Below are 18650 nucleotides of genomic sequence, written 5' to 3'. Positions count from 1 at the left end.
CTCTCTCTCTTTCTCTCTCCCTCCCTCTCTCTCTCCCTTCCTCTCTCTCTCTCTCCCTTCCTCTCTTTCTCTCTCCCTCCCTCCCCCCTCTCTCTCCTTTCCTCCCTCTCTCTTCATTATGCTTACATTTGAAGGTGTGGACTTTCAGCTCCCTGCTCCTGCTGCCTTGCTTGCCTCTTGCTGCTGTGTTTCCCTGACATTATGGACTCAATCCCTCTGCCATCATAAGCTAGAATAAACCCTTCCTTCTATCCATTGTCTTGGTCGTGGTATTTTATCACAGCAATAAGGACTGATACACACAGCCTTCTCTAGTTACTTCCCTGAACACTGATTGTATGAAGTGTGTCACTAGGAGCAGGCTTTGATATTAATAGCCTTGAGTCACTTCCAAGCCTAAACAAAGCTTTTTGCCTAAACAACAACAGTTACATCGTCTTGCTAGTCCTGGCAACCACTAGGTTTATTAAAATTTGGTCATTTTGAGAGGAAACCATGAGTTTATTTTTGATATTTGTAGTGTTTGGGATCTAACCTACGTCCTCATGCATGCTAGGCAAGCACTGTACTCGGGAGTTTCTTCTCAGTCCTTAATTGAAAACATTGAGATCGCATTTCGTCTAGGTCAATGCATATACATTGTTGCATATAGCAGTTTCTTTGTCTATTTGCCTGTGAAAGGACATTTGGCTTAGACATTTTGGCTATTATAAATAAAACTGCTATACACATCTAATTCAATTTTTAAAATTTATTTTATTTCAAATTATGCTTATGGTCTCTGTGTGTGTGTGTGTGTGTGCAGATCTTCTGGAGCTAGACTTAGAGGCAGTTATGCATCACCTGATAAGGGTGCTGAGAACCAAACCTAGACCCTTTGCAAGAGCAGTAAGCATTCTTAACTACCCAGTCACAAAGACTTAAAAAATTATTGAGCATTAAACTTGGTTGCTTTTTTTTTTCAGCCTGTGAGTACACACGGGGACTAACAAGTCTCATATATGAACCTATCTATGTATGTTACCTAGACATCTGTTTAATATTCATGATCAGAATGCCATAAATGTATTATCATGTTCCTAAGTTTGTACAACAACATTGTAAACAACAGCCCCATTTTCCTTTGTATGCATCTCTTAATCAGTTTATAATTATTAAATAGTTGTTTCTAATTTACAATCTAATTAAGCATCCTGGCATCAAAGACTTATGTATACATTTTTACCCTTAATTTTTAAGTGGGTGGGCTGGAGAAATGGCTTAGTGGTTAAGAGCACTGTCTGCTCTTCCAGAGAACCTGGGTTCAATTCCCAGCATCCACAACATGGCTCATAATCATTTCTAACTCCAGTTCCAGGGGATCTGATGTCCTCTTCTGGCCTCTACAGCTACCAGGCATACACATGATGCATAGGCATACTTGCATGCAAAACACCTGTGCACATAAAATTAAGAGCAAACAATTCATAAGAGTGCAATTGTTGACTCACATCAAGCATGCATTTAGACACTGATGCATTCCCCTGCCTCAGAAACCTGTTCATACTTAGCATTGTCATCAAGTTTAGTGTGAAATGGTCAAATGAACAGAAAGTTGTCTCCATTTTTGTAATACAACTTTTCACATTCTTTCACAAGCCCTTGGATTTGAGAGTCTTGATTTATAGTTATTAATTACAGGTTTCCATCTTAACTTTAGTAATAGTTTATTTCATAGTTTACATTTTATTATATTTTTGAAGATGGTTATCTTAAGTTTTCTGTTACATAGGATTTAATAAATCTATTATCTATCTATCTATCTATTTTCATATATATTTGTGTCTATAATTATATCAGAACCAGCAATCTGTTTCATTTTGCCCTTGGCCTTGGGCATGTGCTGTGAGAACCTCTGCTCTCTCCCATCTTATTTGGAAGATGTATAGGTTTTAATTTGCTGGCAGGAAATCCAGTTTTATATTTAACCTGGAATTTTTTTTTCAGAGCGTGTCTTTAGAATAATATCCCTGTAGGATGCTTAAGGGTTAACAAAATAGTCTGTGGCCAAATAAATTTAGGAAACCCAAGATTTAAGCAAAGTGATCAGTCTTTCTGTCCTGCAAAACTTCTCACAGTGAAAAGTATGAACAGCAATATGATTAAAAGCAGCAAAACCCCAGGAACACTCCTGCTATAAATCAGGAGCGTATGAGCTACACAATAGGGCTTGCATGCAGAAGAATATGATGCAGTGTAAAGAAGCAACAAGAGGGCTTCCTACAGCACATAACAGCAAGGATAGCTTGCGTGATGTATTTTGTGTTAAGAGAGGACAAAATAAGAGCATATGTCTATGCTTTATTAGATGATGTAAAGAAACCCTGGAAGGGTAACAGGAGACTAAGAACAGTGGTCTGGACAAGAGAGTAGGTGTTGGAGAGGGATAGAAAGATGGCCAGGAACCCCCCTGCCTACCCTTTTATGTTTCCTGTCTTTTAAGCCACACGTGTTACCTATTTAAAAACCCTAACTTTTGAAAAGGAAAGGGGTTTAAATATACGCACAGCTCCAGTGCAGTATCCACAAGCTCATGTGAGGGCAGGCTTCCATGATGTTTTGAGTTAGTCAGATTTCAAACAAATATGTAATGAGCTGTCTTTAGCATATACTAAATGTAGTATTTTACATACTTGGATTTCTCTGGTCTAGGTGTATGTGTGAAGTATAGTGTGTGAATGTTGTGCACGTGTTTTTTGTTTATGTACTTGTGTGTGTAGTTTGTGTATGTGTGGTGTGTATGTAGTTTGTGTGTGCATGGTATATGGAAGTTTGTGTGTGGTATCTGAGTGTGTGTGTAGTATGTGTGTGGTATATATATGGGTGTGTGTGGTGTGCATATATGTGGCATGTGTGTGTTTGTGTGTGTGTGTATGTGTTTCCTTGTTTTTTTTTTTTTTCTTTGTCGTTAGCATTGACTTCTTCAACAACTGGAAGAGAAAATTGCTTCTTGTCATTCTTTCCCATTATTTTGCTGATACCAAAATTACTTACTTTTCTTCAACATTTTCTTGAAATAGTGTACATATATTTAGTCATCCAAAATGTTCCCTTTCTTAATCACCTAAAGTTACTTTTGGAGCTGGCTGAAGGACTCAGACCTTTATGGAATTATATTAGACATAGGAGACATAATTATGTATTTTCTGAGTTTTCCATCTTACAAGACACACTTCTCAAACATTCTCATGTGTCATTCAGTACAGTCTAAGACTTCTGGTATTTTCCATTGCTTTTATACAGATCCTAATCATTCCAAGTCTTCTTGTTTTGTTTCTGTTGGAAAGAGATCTCTTCAGTTTCTTTTTGGTTCAGGGTTGCTTCTGATATGAGCCAATTTTCCTTAAGAGATTAGATATAGCATTTTTAACAAACCATTAAGGCATTTATGGAGATGAATGAGAAGCTTCTCTCTGACCAATTAAGTTAATAAAGCATAATAATAGATTTCCTGATAATTTAATAATCTTATTTGCTAGAAAAAGTCATGCTCAGAAACTATGCATTGCTTTTCTAATACAGCTTTGTAGTTCTTAGTATTTTAAAGATTTATTTATGCTTTTGTATCCTGCATATGTGTATTTGCTTGTATGATTTTATGTGTACTACATGTGTGCATGAGCCTGTGGGGGCCATAAGAGGGTGTTGGATTCTCTGGAAGTGGAGTTACAGATGTTTGTGAGCTATGATGTGGGTTTTGGGACTCGAACCCCTGTCCTCAGCAAGAGCAAGCAGCAAGCACTCTTAATTAGTCGTCTCTCCAGCTCCTTGGTGAGTACTTTAATTGGGATGTTTCTATCTGCACTTGTAAATAGAATTGGCTTAACGGGTTGTGTCTGGAGACTAATCTTTGCCAGCTGCTTGTATTCAGTTATTCCAAGTGCATATAGTAAGTGATAAGGCTCTCCATATTGTTCTCTACTCCAGAAAGGATTTCCTTGCACAGATTTTTTTCATCCCAGGGACTTCTATAAATACATCTTTTAAAAGGCACAAAGCAGATTTCTGAGTTCGAGGCCAGCCTGGTCTATAGAGTGAGTTCCAGGACAGCCAGGGCAACACAGAGAAACTCTGTCTCCAAAAACAAAAACAAACAAACAAACAAACAAACAAACAACCAAAAAGGCCACAAAGCATTTTATATAAGTGACCAGCATGAATGTATTCTGAGAAGTGTGTGTGTGTGTGTGTGTGTGTGTGTGTGTGTGTGTACTAAATGTGTGCATGTCTCTGTGAATACATATGCAGAAGCCAGAGCAGGACATTGGAGGTCCTGATCTATCTCTCTTCACTTCATTCCATCAAGACTATATTTCTTACGAAACCTAGAGCTAGGATGGGAACCAGCAAGCTCTATTAATTCTATTGGCTCACTTCCTTGACCCACCACTCACAGTTTTGCTGTTAGGGATTTGAACTTATGTCTTAATGTTTATACAACAAGCATTCTTACTGAGCCAACTTCTCAGCTCCTAAATACAATTCATGTTCAGTATTTCCCCCCCTACTGGTTCTCACGATGTGCCAATTTGGTTATTCCTGGTTTCTCAGACACTTATCTTCTATCTGATTGAGCATTATGCTCTCAGGACTGTTTAAGCTTGATCTTCTGAGCCGCACTAGAAGTTGGCTGCAACCTTCCAAAAGGACCCCCAATTAGTGACCCCATCACTTTGACTTTCTAAGTAGATGTGGCCAAGGATGTGTCATTTGTATCAGTATTAACCACATACATTGTAGAGAGAATCTCTGCTGCTGAAGGCTGAGGGCTGTACTAATCTGTGGGTATAAAGGTAAGTATTTAGAAGGCAGCTTGGTCCTATATCCCTTTAACAAAATAATAGTAGCTCAGGATGACTCAGAGCTCAGGGCCTAAGAGCTCCTGAGTCATCGGTGTGTGGACAGGTTTACAGAGCCAGATGTAAGTTCCATACTGTGGAGTGGGCTTTGAATCTAATAAGAAAGTAGCTGGGGCTAGAGAGATGGCTGAGAGGTCAAGAGCACTGGCTGCTCTTCTTAGAGGTCCTGAGTTCAATTCCCAGCAACCACATGGTGGCTTACAACCATCTATAATGAGATCTGGTGTCCTCTTCTGGCCTGCAGTCATATGTGCAGACAGAATGCTGTATACATAATAAATAAATAAATCTTAAAAAAAAGAAAGTAGCTGGTGACCCCTATAATATTCATGCCACCATGGCACCAATGGATTTATCTTGGCAGCCTAGTCATTACTGTAGCTCACAGAGGTCACAACTACGGATGACCTGTCTCCCTCAGTAGCCTGCATAGGGCCTTCTGTCACTATGAAAGCTAACAGGTAGGGAGAAAGCTTCCAGGTCAGAAGCAGCTTGATCTCTCCATGTCCTGTGACCCAACTCCAACAACTCAAAGAGAGGAGGGTACACCACTCCTGCTATTGAGATTTTTTCTTGATAATCTCTTATATGTTGGAGAGCATTACCCCCTTCATAGAGAGCAACTGCATTTAAACTTTATATATTTATATTTTACATAAAATATTATATTTATATAAATATAAACTATATATACATGTATATATCTTATAAAATACCAAGGTTCCGTGGGGCATTTTTAAGCAGTCTTAGTGTTACTTATCCCCATTTGCATTTTCTCTCTGTTCTGCTCCCTCATCCCCCTTCCCAGTGAGCCCTGGCCCCACTATTCTCTTTCTCCCTCACACTACCCGTGTCCCATTAGTCTTGCATTCCATGCTACCATCTCTCCTGTAGTGTCAAAGAATTCTTCCTTCTTGGCTTACCAGCTTCTCATCTAGTGCGATGATGAGGCTTGGGGCCCTGGCTATGTTTATCAATGCAGAGAGTATGGGGGGAAGATGAAGCCCAATAGCCAAACCACAGGTGTGCCTACATTTCCTGGTCAAAGCCCAGAGGAGCTTGGCAAAACAAAACTAGTCTCTCTCTCTCCCTCTCTCTCTCTCTCTCTCTCTCTCTCTCTCTCTCTCTCTCTGTCCTGTCTCCTTGAAATAATAAAAAGGTAGAAAATTCCAGAAGTTCTTCAGAGGTGTGTTTTCTAATATTTTCTTTTATTTTTCTGATCTCATTCTCTGCCAAGCACTGATTGTTTTCAATTGCTGTTATTAATGGAAGTAAAGAATACAAATGTAAAATTTTAGCTGATTCTGATGATAGGTTTTGAAAGAAGAGAAAATGTTGTAATATTGACAGTGTCATAGTTTTCAAAAGAGATTAAAAAAATTTTTTTTTACCTATTTGAGTATTTGCTTGCATGCATGTATGTTCACTATGTGCATGCAGTGCTTGTGGTGACCAGAAGAGGGCGCTGGGTTCCTGAAACTGGAACCATCTCTCCAGCCCCAGCAGTGCCATAAGTTTATAGTTTTTGTTAGAATTGGTGCAGATGTACACTTGCTAGTTAATATATCCATGCTCACTTACATGTATGTCCACAGCAGCTCCAAGTACGTCATCAAGAATGACACTACTTTCTCACATAATCTCCTTTGAAGACTACAGGGAGTATATAGATTCTGATTAGACATGTCTTACTTAAACTATACCACAGTTATGTACATAGCAGTGTAATTAACAGGAAAGGAGAGATGATCAGAATAATGAATGAATTAATGATGCTGAAATCCCCCTAGCTGCCTGAATTGCTTGGATGTCTTCTTCATTTTTACAGAAAATTACAGACTTTTTCTTGGTGTTGGTGGTAACTTCTCCAATGAAGAGACATTAGTTCATTCATCTCTTTTGTCATTTGGGGCCACTGTCCTGGTGCCTCCTGGACAGCTGCCACCATGCAACCCATACAGCTCATGCAAGAGCCTAAGATCAGCTTTAGTAACACTCCCTTGAAAATTACTGTACATCTAACAGAAGTGGCGAGGTGAAATGCTTTAGATAAAGACAGCTTTGAGATTCCTAGTAGCTGGGTATATGGAACCTGAAGTGGTCACCTCCTGCAGCTATGCAAGACTTCTGGTGGAGGGAGAAGGACACCAACCACCCACAAAACCTGCAACCTCAAAATTTTCCTGCCTACAAGAAGTACAGTAATAAAGATGGAGCAGAGATCGAGGGAGTAACCAACCAATGACTGGCCCAACCCGAGATCCATCCCATTGGCAAGAACCAATCCCTGACACTATTAATACTCTGTTATGCTTCAAAAAGGAGCCTAGTAGTATAGGTGTCCTCTGAGAGGTTCCACCCAGCAGCTGACTGAAACAGATGCAGAGACCCACACCCAAAGAACAGGCAGAGCTCAGGAAGTCTTATGAAGAGTTGGGGGAAGGATTGAGGAACCCGGATGGGATAGGGACTCCATAAGAAGACCAACAGAATCAACTCACCTAAACCCTTAGGAGCTCCCAGAGGCTGAACCAATAACCGAAGAACATACAAGGGCTGGACCTAGGCCCCCTGCACATATGTAACAGATGTTGAGCTTGGTCTTCGTGAGGGTCCCCAACAACTGGAACAGGGGCTTACTCTGACTCTGTTGCCTTCCCCTTGGATCCTGTTCCCCAACGTGGGGTGTCTTGTCTGGCCTCAGTGGGGGAAGTTGTATCTAGTCCTGCAGTGACTTGAGGTGCCAGGGTGGGTTGGTACCCAGGAAGGACCTCCCCCTTCTCAGAGGTGAAGGGGAAAAGAGAATGTGGGAAGGGGCTGTGGGAGGAACTAGAAGGAGGGGAGCTGTGACCAGGATGTAAACTGAATAAATAAATAAATTAATCAATTAATGGAAAAAGACAACTTTTTCTTCTTTATTCTTTCATCTTTTCTCTGTGATGTTTGCTCTAGTAGGTAGAGTTTCTTTTTTTTTTTAAATATTTATTTATTGATTATATGTAAGTACACTGTAGCTGTCTTCAGACACTCCAGAGGAGGGTGTCAGATTTCATTACGGATGGTCGTGAGCCGCCATGTTGTTGCTGGGATTTGAACTCAGAACCTTTGGAAGAGCAGTCCGTTACCCACTGAGCCATCTCTCCAGCCTAGGGTAGAGTTACTTTTGGCCACACTTGAAGTCATTGTTTGACACTTTTCAATCAAAGCCGCTTTTATAGGATCCCCTGGGTTAGATCACTGTTTTGCTAGATCAGCCACAATCAGGCTACTGGGTTACTAATTAGGGCAGGACTCAACTGCAAATTAGTATTCATGATGAGCCTAAGTGCCCATTTTTGTGACATTATTGTATTGGCATAATTTTCTATTACTGCAGATTGTAAACATCAGCAGAGAACATCAGAAGAAACTCAGCTGTCCTCCTGGGGATCCAGGGATGCAGCTAGAAGCAGCCTATTTGGAAGTTATCTATCTACCTATCATATCTACTTGTCTAACATTTATTGATTTATTATCTATCAATCTATTAACTGTCATCATTTATATATATATATATATAGTTATCCACCAACCAATCATCTATCTATAATTTATCCATTTCAATTATCATCTACCTATATATTTATTATCTATTTACCATCTCTCTATACATATCTATTTAAGATATATGAATCATTATCATAATTCTCTACTATCTATCTATCCATTTATCTATTATCTATTTATCTATCTATATGTCTATCTATGTATCATTATTTATCTATGTTTGTACTCCCTATCTCTATCATCTGCTTATATTAGCTTGTCTCTAGATTTCTATTATTTTTCACACACATTTACATCATGTTGTAAAGAAATGCTTAATGACCTAGGAAATCATTTATGGTATCAGGATGATATAAAGTATATGTGGAAGTCTCTGTGGAATTATGAAAAGATATTACAACTCATTCATGACAAAAGGCCATACATTTTAGCGTTAATGAAATGCCATCTTTCCCCACCAGCTGGGAAAAATCCTAAAGCTTTAAGAATATATTTTGCTAATATGCAGTGGAGAAATGAGAACTCTTCCACATTGCTGGTGAGAATGCGCCTTGATGCATTTCTGGGTAGACAACTGCTCATATTCCACCATGGATACTTTAGACATCCTTACAAGATAGATGTAAGTGACATAGCCAAAAGTTGGAAGCCATTCAAAGGCCACCAATTAATGAGTGTAGAAATGATGTTAAAGGTTTAAAGATTAGGGGAGGGAACACTGTCCCTTGAATAAGCAAAGAAGCCCTTTGTGTCTTGGCACAGAAACATTTCAAGACATTGTTAAGATAAAAACAGGATGTAGAATAATAAGCAAGATAAGTTGCGTTTTGTGAGACTGTATTTGTGCTGAATTATATGAATATGTCTTCTCAAAATATGAAGACTAGTATTCATCTGGAAGAATATTTGTCAGTATATATGCGGTTAAGTTCTTGTCAATTTGACACAAACTAGAGAAGTCTGAGGAGAGGGAAACTCAGCTGAGGTAATGCCACCCCCACTAGAATGGCTTGTGGGAAAGTCCGTGGGGGTATTTTCTTAATTAATGATTGACATGTGAGGGCTCATTCCACTGTGGGCAGAACCACTTCTAGGCAGGTGCTTCTGGGTTGTATAAGAAAGTAGGTTGAGGAAGCCATGAGGATCAAGGCAGTAGTTAGTATTCCTCCACACTTCCTGCCTCCAGATTCCTGCCTGACTTCATTGACTGTAATGCAGAAGTGTAAGCTGAATAGGCCCTTTCCTCCCCAATCTGCTTTTAGTCACAATCTTTATTACAACAATAGAAACAAAGTGAGACATCAGGTTAGTTGGAACAGCTTGGAGAGTCATAGGAATTTCTGTTATACTCCATTTTATGTTCATCTTTTAAAATGCAGAATAAAATTGTAGCTGACTTTTTGGAAGTGAACATCTGTACGTGTGCATATTTTTTGAGGTCCCAAGTCTCCTGTCTATGAAGACAGCACCAACAGGGGCTGTGCCCCTTCTAGAGACAAGAATTTGTCTTATCGTTCTTTAGCTAGTTGGGAAAACTCAGGGTGAAATGACTCATAGAAGCTAGCATTGCCAAAACAAGAGGTCTGGTAGATGCCAGAATAGGCGAGGATCAGTCTGATGTGATTAGAGGCAAGTTTCTGTGACAAACATCATCATAGGCAGAGGCTACACCTCCGAAGAAAATTTCTCCTATTTATTATGGTAGAGTATTTTGATGCATCCTAGAGAAAACATCTTAATAGCTTGCAGCAATAAGATTCTTTTTATTACATTTAATTTTAGGTTGAAAATATGAAATATACAGTGCCCAAAGTAATAGATTACCTGTTCTTACAACCTTTCAGCATACACAGATGCCTCAACCATCAAGGTCAAGAAGAACAACCACAGTGTCCCACCATAGGCTCCCCAGGTGCCTCTTCTCCATCAAACCTCTGTCTCTTCTGCAGGAGAAACTGGGACCTTTGCTTACAGGGTGTCATTTCCTTGCTGGAATTCAATATTCTCCCAACTCATTAGATATTTCAAGATGTCATTTTGTTATGCTTATTCTAGAATTTGTAAGAGCCACCCACGGAGCTTCATTTTGTTGATTTTATTAGTGATACAGGATCCATCATTAAAAAAATACTCTACTTATGAACATATGAAATCTCTCCAGCTTAGGTGAGTATGTATAATGCTACCTGAGAAGGATGTTCTATGCATTCAGTTCAGGAGCTTTGCTAGGGTAATTACCACTAAGAGAAATTTCTGGGTGTGCATAGCTTCTGTTTTTCGAGCTATGATTAGATCACTTTGCAATGTGATTTTGCAAATTTAGATTGTTTTTTTTTCTAGCAGTCAACAAAATTTTCATTGTTCCCATCTTTGCAGAACTTAGAACACTCAAGTTGGGTCAAGCCATCAGCTAGTCTGAAGGTGTGTGTCATGATCCCCTGATGGTTCAAATTTCTGTTTTTCATGCACACTAAATTAAGTTTAAGTTCTCTTTATATACCAATTGAATATTAGACCTTTCTTTGTAATGTGCACATTTAATACTTAGTCTATCTTTAACCCTAAGCTACCTGCCTTTCACAATTCTTTACTGAATTTGTGTATTATCAAAGGATCTGAACAATGAATGCTAGCTTTGGAAGTTCTCCATGTAGTCAGGAGGCATTTATGATATTTAACACAATACTTCTATGCGGTTAATTTCTTGGTATAAATGACCTATCAGAAATTGAGCCTAAGCATCTGCTTAGCCTCCTGTTTAACCTGCTAGCCACCTGACCAATGAATGCTGCTAATATTAGTAGTCGGCATCTATTAGACCTTTACCACATGTGGGACCCTACGCCCTACACTTCGTGTGAGCTATTTGCTTCTTATGTTACTAACTTGTCTTGTTGCTGTACAAAATACTTGGAGAAAAGGCAACTTAAGGAAGGAAGGTTACTTAGACTCACACTATGAGGAGATAATAGTCAATTATAGAGGAGAAGGCATGGAGGCAGGAGCCCAAGGCGACTGGTCACTTTGCATCCACAGTCCAGAAGCAGAAAGAGATGGATGCCCATGCTCAGCTTGCTTTCCTTTTAAAATTCAATCCTGGATCTTAGCACATGGCTTGGTGCCACCCACCTGCAGGCTGGGTCTTCCTTTCTCAGTTAAACCTTTCTGGGAGTACTCTCCCACCTAGAGATATGTTTTCATGGTGAGTGTAGATCTTGTCAAACTGGCCATTAGGATTAACCATCACACTTCCTTCTCCCAATACTTCCATAGGGAGTATACTGGCAGACTCGAAGCCTTAAAGGGACTGTCTCTTAATGATTGAACTGGAAAGTGATAAGGCCAGGGGCTGATCTCATTGAACAGGAGCCACCTGTTCATCCTAATTATCCCAATGCCTCAAAACTGAGTTTCCATCTGATATCAACTTTAGGATTATTATGTACTATGGGAAGGACAATCATTAGTTCTAAAAAAGAGAATATAAACATGTTAAAATTTAAGCTTCTAGAAATATAGCATAATACATTATAGAGGATATTTGCACACAGAAAATAACACTTAATGTGGAAACATATGTACTTGAATTATGTTTGCATCATAGTCAATGTATGAATGGATGGCTAATAGGTTTTTTTAAACTTAGTATTAGAAAACAAAGGTGTGATACATCTCTTGAGTAAATACTCCCAAATTCTCACAACCCACAGTCATGTTTTATATATAGGTTACCATCTTTCCATTAACCATCAACTTGACAAAACCTAGAATCATCCAAAAAAAGATCAAATAGTTGTCTTTATGAGGTTGGCCTGTCTTTTGAGGGTTGTCTTGATTGCCTTAATGGATATGGAAGGGCCCAGCCCACTGTGGGGAGCACCATTCTCTAGGCACATGGTGGAGCTGTGTAAGACAGCTGGGTATGAGAGAGCCAGAGATTGAGCCAGCAAGCAGTGCTCCTCTGTGATTCCTGCTTTAAGCTCCTACCTTGAGTTTGCTCAATGATGTACAGTGACCTGAGAGTTTGAGCTGAATAAACCCTATCCTTTCTGAGCTTTCTTTTGGTTAGAGTACTTTATTGTGGTGACAGACTGAAATTAGAACAGTGGCCATGTAAAATAAACAGTGACAGCAAACCGACCCACACAGCTGTAACACCTCCCTCTGAGTTCTCAAAACCAGGAAAGATGACAGTCCCACTGCATTGTGTTGAGTCTCAAAGGAAATTTCTAGTCATTAATAAACGCAAATCAACAAGATGTTCTCAAGCAAGTCTCTAAGTATCACTGTTTGTTGACTGAAATCCCACAGTTGTGTGGGAAGAGAAAGCTATTCAGAGTTCAGCTTTAAATTTGTTGTAAGAATAAAGAACTTGTATGTATCTTGACAGGTAGCTCGGTTTTGTTTTTGTTTTTATGAGGAATTTTAATGGAGGTATTTTCCTCTTCGCTTGGAGGAAAGCTGGCTGGGCCCTGTTCTCAGGTCTGTACAGTTGATGGAGCCATACCCTTTGTCCCACTGAGACCTTGCTCATATTTGTAGCTTCCCTAGAAAGACTTATTTTACAGCATCTCCTTAGGCTGAGCATTCGCCCTCCACTGCTTGATGGATTAGATTCCTTTGTCGGTGTCTGGAGAGCCATGTCTCAGTCTTATGCATCGCTTCCTGGCAAGCCACACTTCTATGCTCCATGTAACAGACACACCAGAGTGGCTGTGTGACAGGCTTTGGAAATCTCAGATCTAAGTGGCATGACAGATACCATGCTTTATCTTAGCACTTAGTAAATTTGAAGGCCACACAATTACACTGTTGTCCAATGAATTTGGTTCATAAGTCCTGTTTGACATTTACTAGTTTACAATGTGAGCTATGCCTCATTTCATCTGATACTCAGAACGCTTGTTTACAGGAAACAATGTTTTATTTTCTTCCATTCGAGAAAAGATGAGACGTTGGGATCCTTGCCTGTGATCACATAGCTAGTGGCAATTCATAATTAAAATCTCAGGTCTTTGGTTTCTAACATCAGTGCTGTTTTTGATTTGAATAAGCCTGAGTGTGGAGGACTTCAGTGAGTTTTTTCCAAAGACCCACTTTATCCTGGCTCTCTCGGTCCACAAAAATGGATGCTTATAGAAATTTCATATCACCCTTCAGCTGGGTGGAACAAGGTAAAGAATAAGAAATTTTGCTGTTGCCCCCAGGGCAAGAAGCATTAGGGGAAATTACTAAGACATCTTGAAAAAGACTGTGACCAGCCCTCCTCCTCCAAGTCAAGTAGGCCTGTTTGTATGTATTCTGTAACCCCTAGATACTAGGTCTTCCATACTTGTGTCTGATTGGGATGTCTCATTTCTCACACTGTAGTCTCCTGAAAGGGCTTTGGATTGATGCTTCCGTAGAGGCAGCTTACGAGCTAAGAGATTCAAGGGCAGTGACATTGTTTAGGAGGAAGAAAGTGGGCAGGGAGTGGGGCTGTGGTATATAGGAAAGAGGGATAGTCTATACCATGTGTTCTATGGTACCAGCTACCACATGAGCAATGTCCACTTAATTTCATCATGAAATAGCAAACAGTGTGGAACACATGCTGCCGAGGGATTGTACTAGAGCGGAGAGGAGCAGGCCATTGCTGAGAGAGATTGGAGTGGAGGCGTTCTCACCTTCCAGCATGCTGTGCCTGGCACAGTGACATCCCAGAAACACAGAACCTGGCAGGGAAGCATCTTAGACAAAAGGCCCAAGAGAGATGGTGGAGTACTCAAAGGGTCTGTTGTTCCAGGAACCTGGGAGATACCTGTCATGGCAACTAGGTCTTCCTATTCCTAATAAGTCTTTCACAGCATTGGGGGCATCATCCCCTAATAGTGGTAGATGTATCAACACCATGCCAGAACAGTGGATGTGAGGAAGTCAGGCAGATGTGTGAAATCTTCACTGACACAAGAATGAAGAAGAAAAAAGGATAAGGTCAGGACAAGGAAGGTTCTGCACAGCACAGAGTGGCTTCCAAGCTGATCACAAGACTGGCAAATCTCTACTCACGCTTTCTCGTAAGTCCTGTTGGGATGCTCTGGCCACTCAATCATGCACACGACTCTGCCGGGCATGTTCTCTGTGGTAGAGTAGTAGCCCTGTGGAAAGGCCAGCAGGAGAGCCAGGACCCAGATGACAAAGATGACCACTTTGGTAGCAGTGGCCGACAGCCGGGGCTGGAGAGGGTGAATGATGGCCATGTATCTGCAGTACAGAAGAAAGGACAACATTCTGTCATTATGAGCTTTTCTTGCCCATAGAAATTCCCAGAAACCCACGGGTTTACAATAGTTTGTCTATGTATAGAGACCAGGAGCCAACCCCCAATGTCCTTCCCCAGAAACCATCTATGCAATTTTTTGAGACAGTCTCTCTCTCTGGACCTTGGGGCTCACCAATTAGACTAAGCTAGCTGGCCATAGCTAAGCTACAAGGACCTGCCTGGCCCTGTCTGTATAAGGTAGGGCTTACAGGTGTGCATTACTGTGTTCCAACTCTTCCACATGAATTCTGGAGTTCAAAGTCAGATTCTTTTCAGGGTGGGTAGGGGAGAGCTGGAGGGATGACACGGAGGTCAAGGTCTCATGCTCTACAACTATGGATACTGAAGTTGAGATCCCACCACCTACGTAACAAACTGGGTGTCTCCACAAAAGCCTGTAACCCTAAATCCAAGGGGATCAGGTGGAGGATGATTGCTGGGGCTGGCTTCCACCCTGACCAAGTTGTGAGCTCTGGGTTCAGGGGGAGACCCCACCTCAGTGGACTAACTCAGGTCCTCCTGCTTGTGCAGGAGTCACTCAGTGACTCAGAGCTCAGTGACAGCTCTCTCTCTTTCCTGTGGCCCCTCTCAATGATTATTTACAAATATTGTCTAAACAATTTTTATTTTTTTATTTTTTTGGTTTTTTGAGACAGGGTTTCTCTGTATAGCCGTGGCTGTCCTAGAACTCACTTTGTAGACCAGGCTGGCCTTGAACTCAGAAATCCACCTGCCTCTGCCTCCCAAGTGCTGAGATTAAAGGCATGCACCACTACTGCCTGACAAACAACTGGGAAGCTGAATTCCTTTTTGTTTTTTTAAAGATTTATTTATTATTATATAGAAGTACATTGTAGCTGTCTTCAGACACACCAGAAGAGGGTGTCATATCTCATTATGGATGGTTGTGAGCCACCAGGTGGTTTCTGGGATTTAAACTCAGGACCTTTGGAAGAACAGTTGGTGCTCTTAACCGCTGAGTTATCTCACCAGTCCCTGAACTAATTTTTATAGTCTATCCTTAGACTCTCTGACTTAGACACACACAGTGTTAAAAACTCATAAGGAATATCAGATTTTTTTTTAAAGTTGGGAACCAATCTAGCAATGTTCTAAGAGGGATTTTCATTATTGACATGCCTGTAGCATATGTCTGATGGCAAAATACGTGTCAGCAGCTTACAAAATGAGAGAAATGACATGTAAGTACTTCCAACATCAGGAGTTTTATCCTTGAGGCTAGAGAGATGGTTCAGTGGTTAAGAGCCTTTACTATTCTTCCAGATGACCTGAGGTTGGTTCTTTAGGACCCCCACTGGATGACTCAAAACTGACCACCACATCATTCCAGCTCCAGGGAATCTGACGCCCTCTTCTGGCCTCTTTGGGCAATTGCATTTATATGTGCATACACTCACACATATACATACACATAATTAAATAAAATAACTAGGAAGAAAGAGGAATTTTGTCTCCCTTTCCCTCCTGGTGACAGAGACTGAACCCAGGTCCTTGCTCTTGTCAGGCAATTGCTCTCTACTGAGCTACACCCCCAGCCTTCTCTTGTATGGTGTTGGGATTAAGGGACAGTGTTGATAGGAATACTGCTAAACACTACAAAAGACTTCTCAGTCTGCAAAGCTGCTCTATGGTAGTACCAGGAGGTGACATGGCCTTGTGACCCTGCAGCTGGCTCGGCTTGTGGAAACATGCAAATGCTTGCATAACAATTAAAAGGCCAGATGCATTTCCAGACCTTGTCCTCCTTTGAGGACTTGTGATTGCAGCTGGTTTAAGAGTTCTTATGTTATTGTGAAGGGTGTTGTCTCCTTAATTTCTTTCTCAGCCTGTTTATCCTTTGTGTAGAGGAAGGCCACTGATTTGCTTGAGTTAATTTTATATCCAGCTACTTTGCTGACAAATTATATAAAATACCTTGGTGTGACTCTAACTAAAGAAGTAAAAGATCTGTATGATAAGAACTTCAAGTCTCTGAAGAAAGAAATCGAAGAAGATCTCAGAAGATGGAAAGATCTCCCATGCTCATGGATTGGCAGGATTAATAGAGTAAAAATGACCATCTTGCCGAAAGCAATTTACAGATTCAATGCAATCCCCATCAAAATTCCAACTCAATTCTTCACAGACTTGGAAAGAGCAACTTGCAAATACATCTGGAATAACAAAAAACCTAGGATAGCAAAAACTATTCTCAACAATAAAAGAAACTCTGGTGGAATCACAATCCCAGACCTTAAGCTGTACTACCAAGCAATTGTGATAAAAACTGCCTGGTATTGGTACAGTGACAGGCAGGTGGATCAGTGGAATAGAATTGAAGACCCAGAAATGGACCCACTCACCTATGGTCACTTGATCTTTGACAAAGGAGCTAAAACCATCCAGTGGAAAAAAAGACAGCATTTTCAACAGATGGTGCTGGCTCGACCGGTGGTTAGCATGGAGAAGAATGCAAATCGATCCATTCCTATCTCCTTGTACAAAGCTCAAGTCCAAGTGGATCAAGGACCTCACATAAAACCAGATACACTGAAACTAATAGAAAAGAGAGTGGAGAAGAGCCTTGAGCACATGGTCACAGGGGAAAATATCCTGAACAGAACAGCAATAGCTTATGCTCTAAGATCAAGAATTGACAAATGAGGGGCTGGCGAGATGGTTCAGCAGGTAAGAGCACCGACTGCTCTCCCAAAGGTCATGAGTTCAAATCCCAGCAACCACATGGTGGCTCAAAACCACCCATAATAAGATCTTACACCCTCTTTTGGTGCATCTGAAGTTAGCTACAGTGTACTTATATGTAATAATAAATAAAATCTTTTTTAAAAAAAGAATTGACAAATGGGACTTCATAAAATTACAAAGCTTCTGTAAGGCAAAGGACACTGTCAATAGGGCAAAATGGCAACCAACAGATTGGGAAAAGATCTTTACCAATCCTATATCTGATAGAGGGTTAATATCCAATATATACAAAGAACTCAAAAGGTTAGATTCCAGAGAACCAAATAACCCCATTAAAAATGGGGTGCAGAGCTAAACAAAGAATTCTCAACTGATGAATACCGAATGGCTGAGAAGCACCTAAAGAAATGTTCAACATCCTTAGTCATCAGGGAAATGCAAACCAAAACAACCCTGAGATTCCAACTTATACCAGTCAGAATGGCTAAGATCAAAAACTCAGGTGATAGCAGATGCTGGTGAAGTTGTGGAGAAAGAGGAACACTCCTTCATTGCTGGTGGGATTGCAAGCTGGTACAACCACTCTGGAAATCAGTTTGGAGGTTCCTCAGAAAACTGGACATAGTACTGCCAGAGGTCTCAGCTATACCACTCCTGGGCATATTCCCAGAAGATACTCCAACATGCAATAACAACACATGCTCTACTATGTTCATAGCAGCCTTATTTATAATAGCCAGAAACTGGAAACAAACCAGATGTCCTTCAACAGAGGAATGGATACAGAAAATGTGGTACATTTGCACAATGGAGTACTACTCAGCTATTAAAAACAATGAATTTATGAAATTCTTAGGGAAATGGATGGATCTGGAGAATAATATCATCCTTAGTGAGGTAACCCAATCACAAAAGAACACACATTAACTGATAAGTGGATATGAGCCCAGAAGCTCAGAATACCCAAAATATAATCCACAAACCACAAGAAACTCAAGAAGAAGGAAGACCAAAGTGTGGATACTTCATTCCTTCTTATAAGGGGGAACAAAATACCCATGGAAGGAGTTGCAGAGACTAACTATGGAGCAGAGACTGAAGGAAGGACAATCCAGAGACTGCTCTACCTGGGAATCCTTCCCATATTCAGTCATCAAATCCAGACACTATTGTGGATGCCAGCAAGTGCTGGCTGACAG

At 40.5% G+C, this 18650-nt stretch overlaps 1 protein-coding gene across 1 annotated transcript in view; it reads right to left on the bottom strand.

Moving 5' to 3' along the window:
* Tacr1 (tachykinin receptor 1) overlaps positions 1 to 18650 on the bottom strand; it is a 168684-nt gene that overhangs the window by 51923 nt on the left and 98111 nt on the right. The window contains exon 3 of the mRNA XM_031382250.1: positions 14493 to 14687. Coding sequence (XP_031238110.1) covers positions 14493 to 14687 — 195 coding nt within the window. The remainder of the gene's footprint in view (positions 1 to 14492; positions 14688 to 18650) is intronic.

Source organism: Mastomys coucha, unplaced genomic scaffold, assembly GCF_008632895.1.
Source record: "Mastomys coucha isolate ucsf_1 unplaced genomic scaffold, UCSF_Mcou_1 pScaffold20, whole genome shotgun sequence".
NCBI classification, from domain to species: domain Eukaryota; kingdom Metazoa; phylum Chordata; class Mammalia; order Rodentia; family Muridae; genus Mastomys; species Mastomys coucha.
Note: the sequence above shows the minus strand (reverse complement) of the source record. Positions and strands in the feature narration are given on the sequence as shown.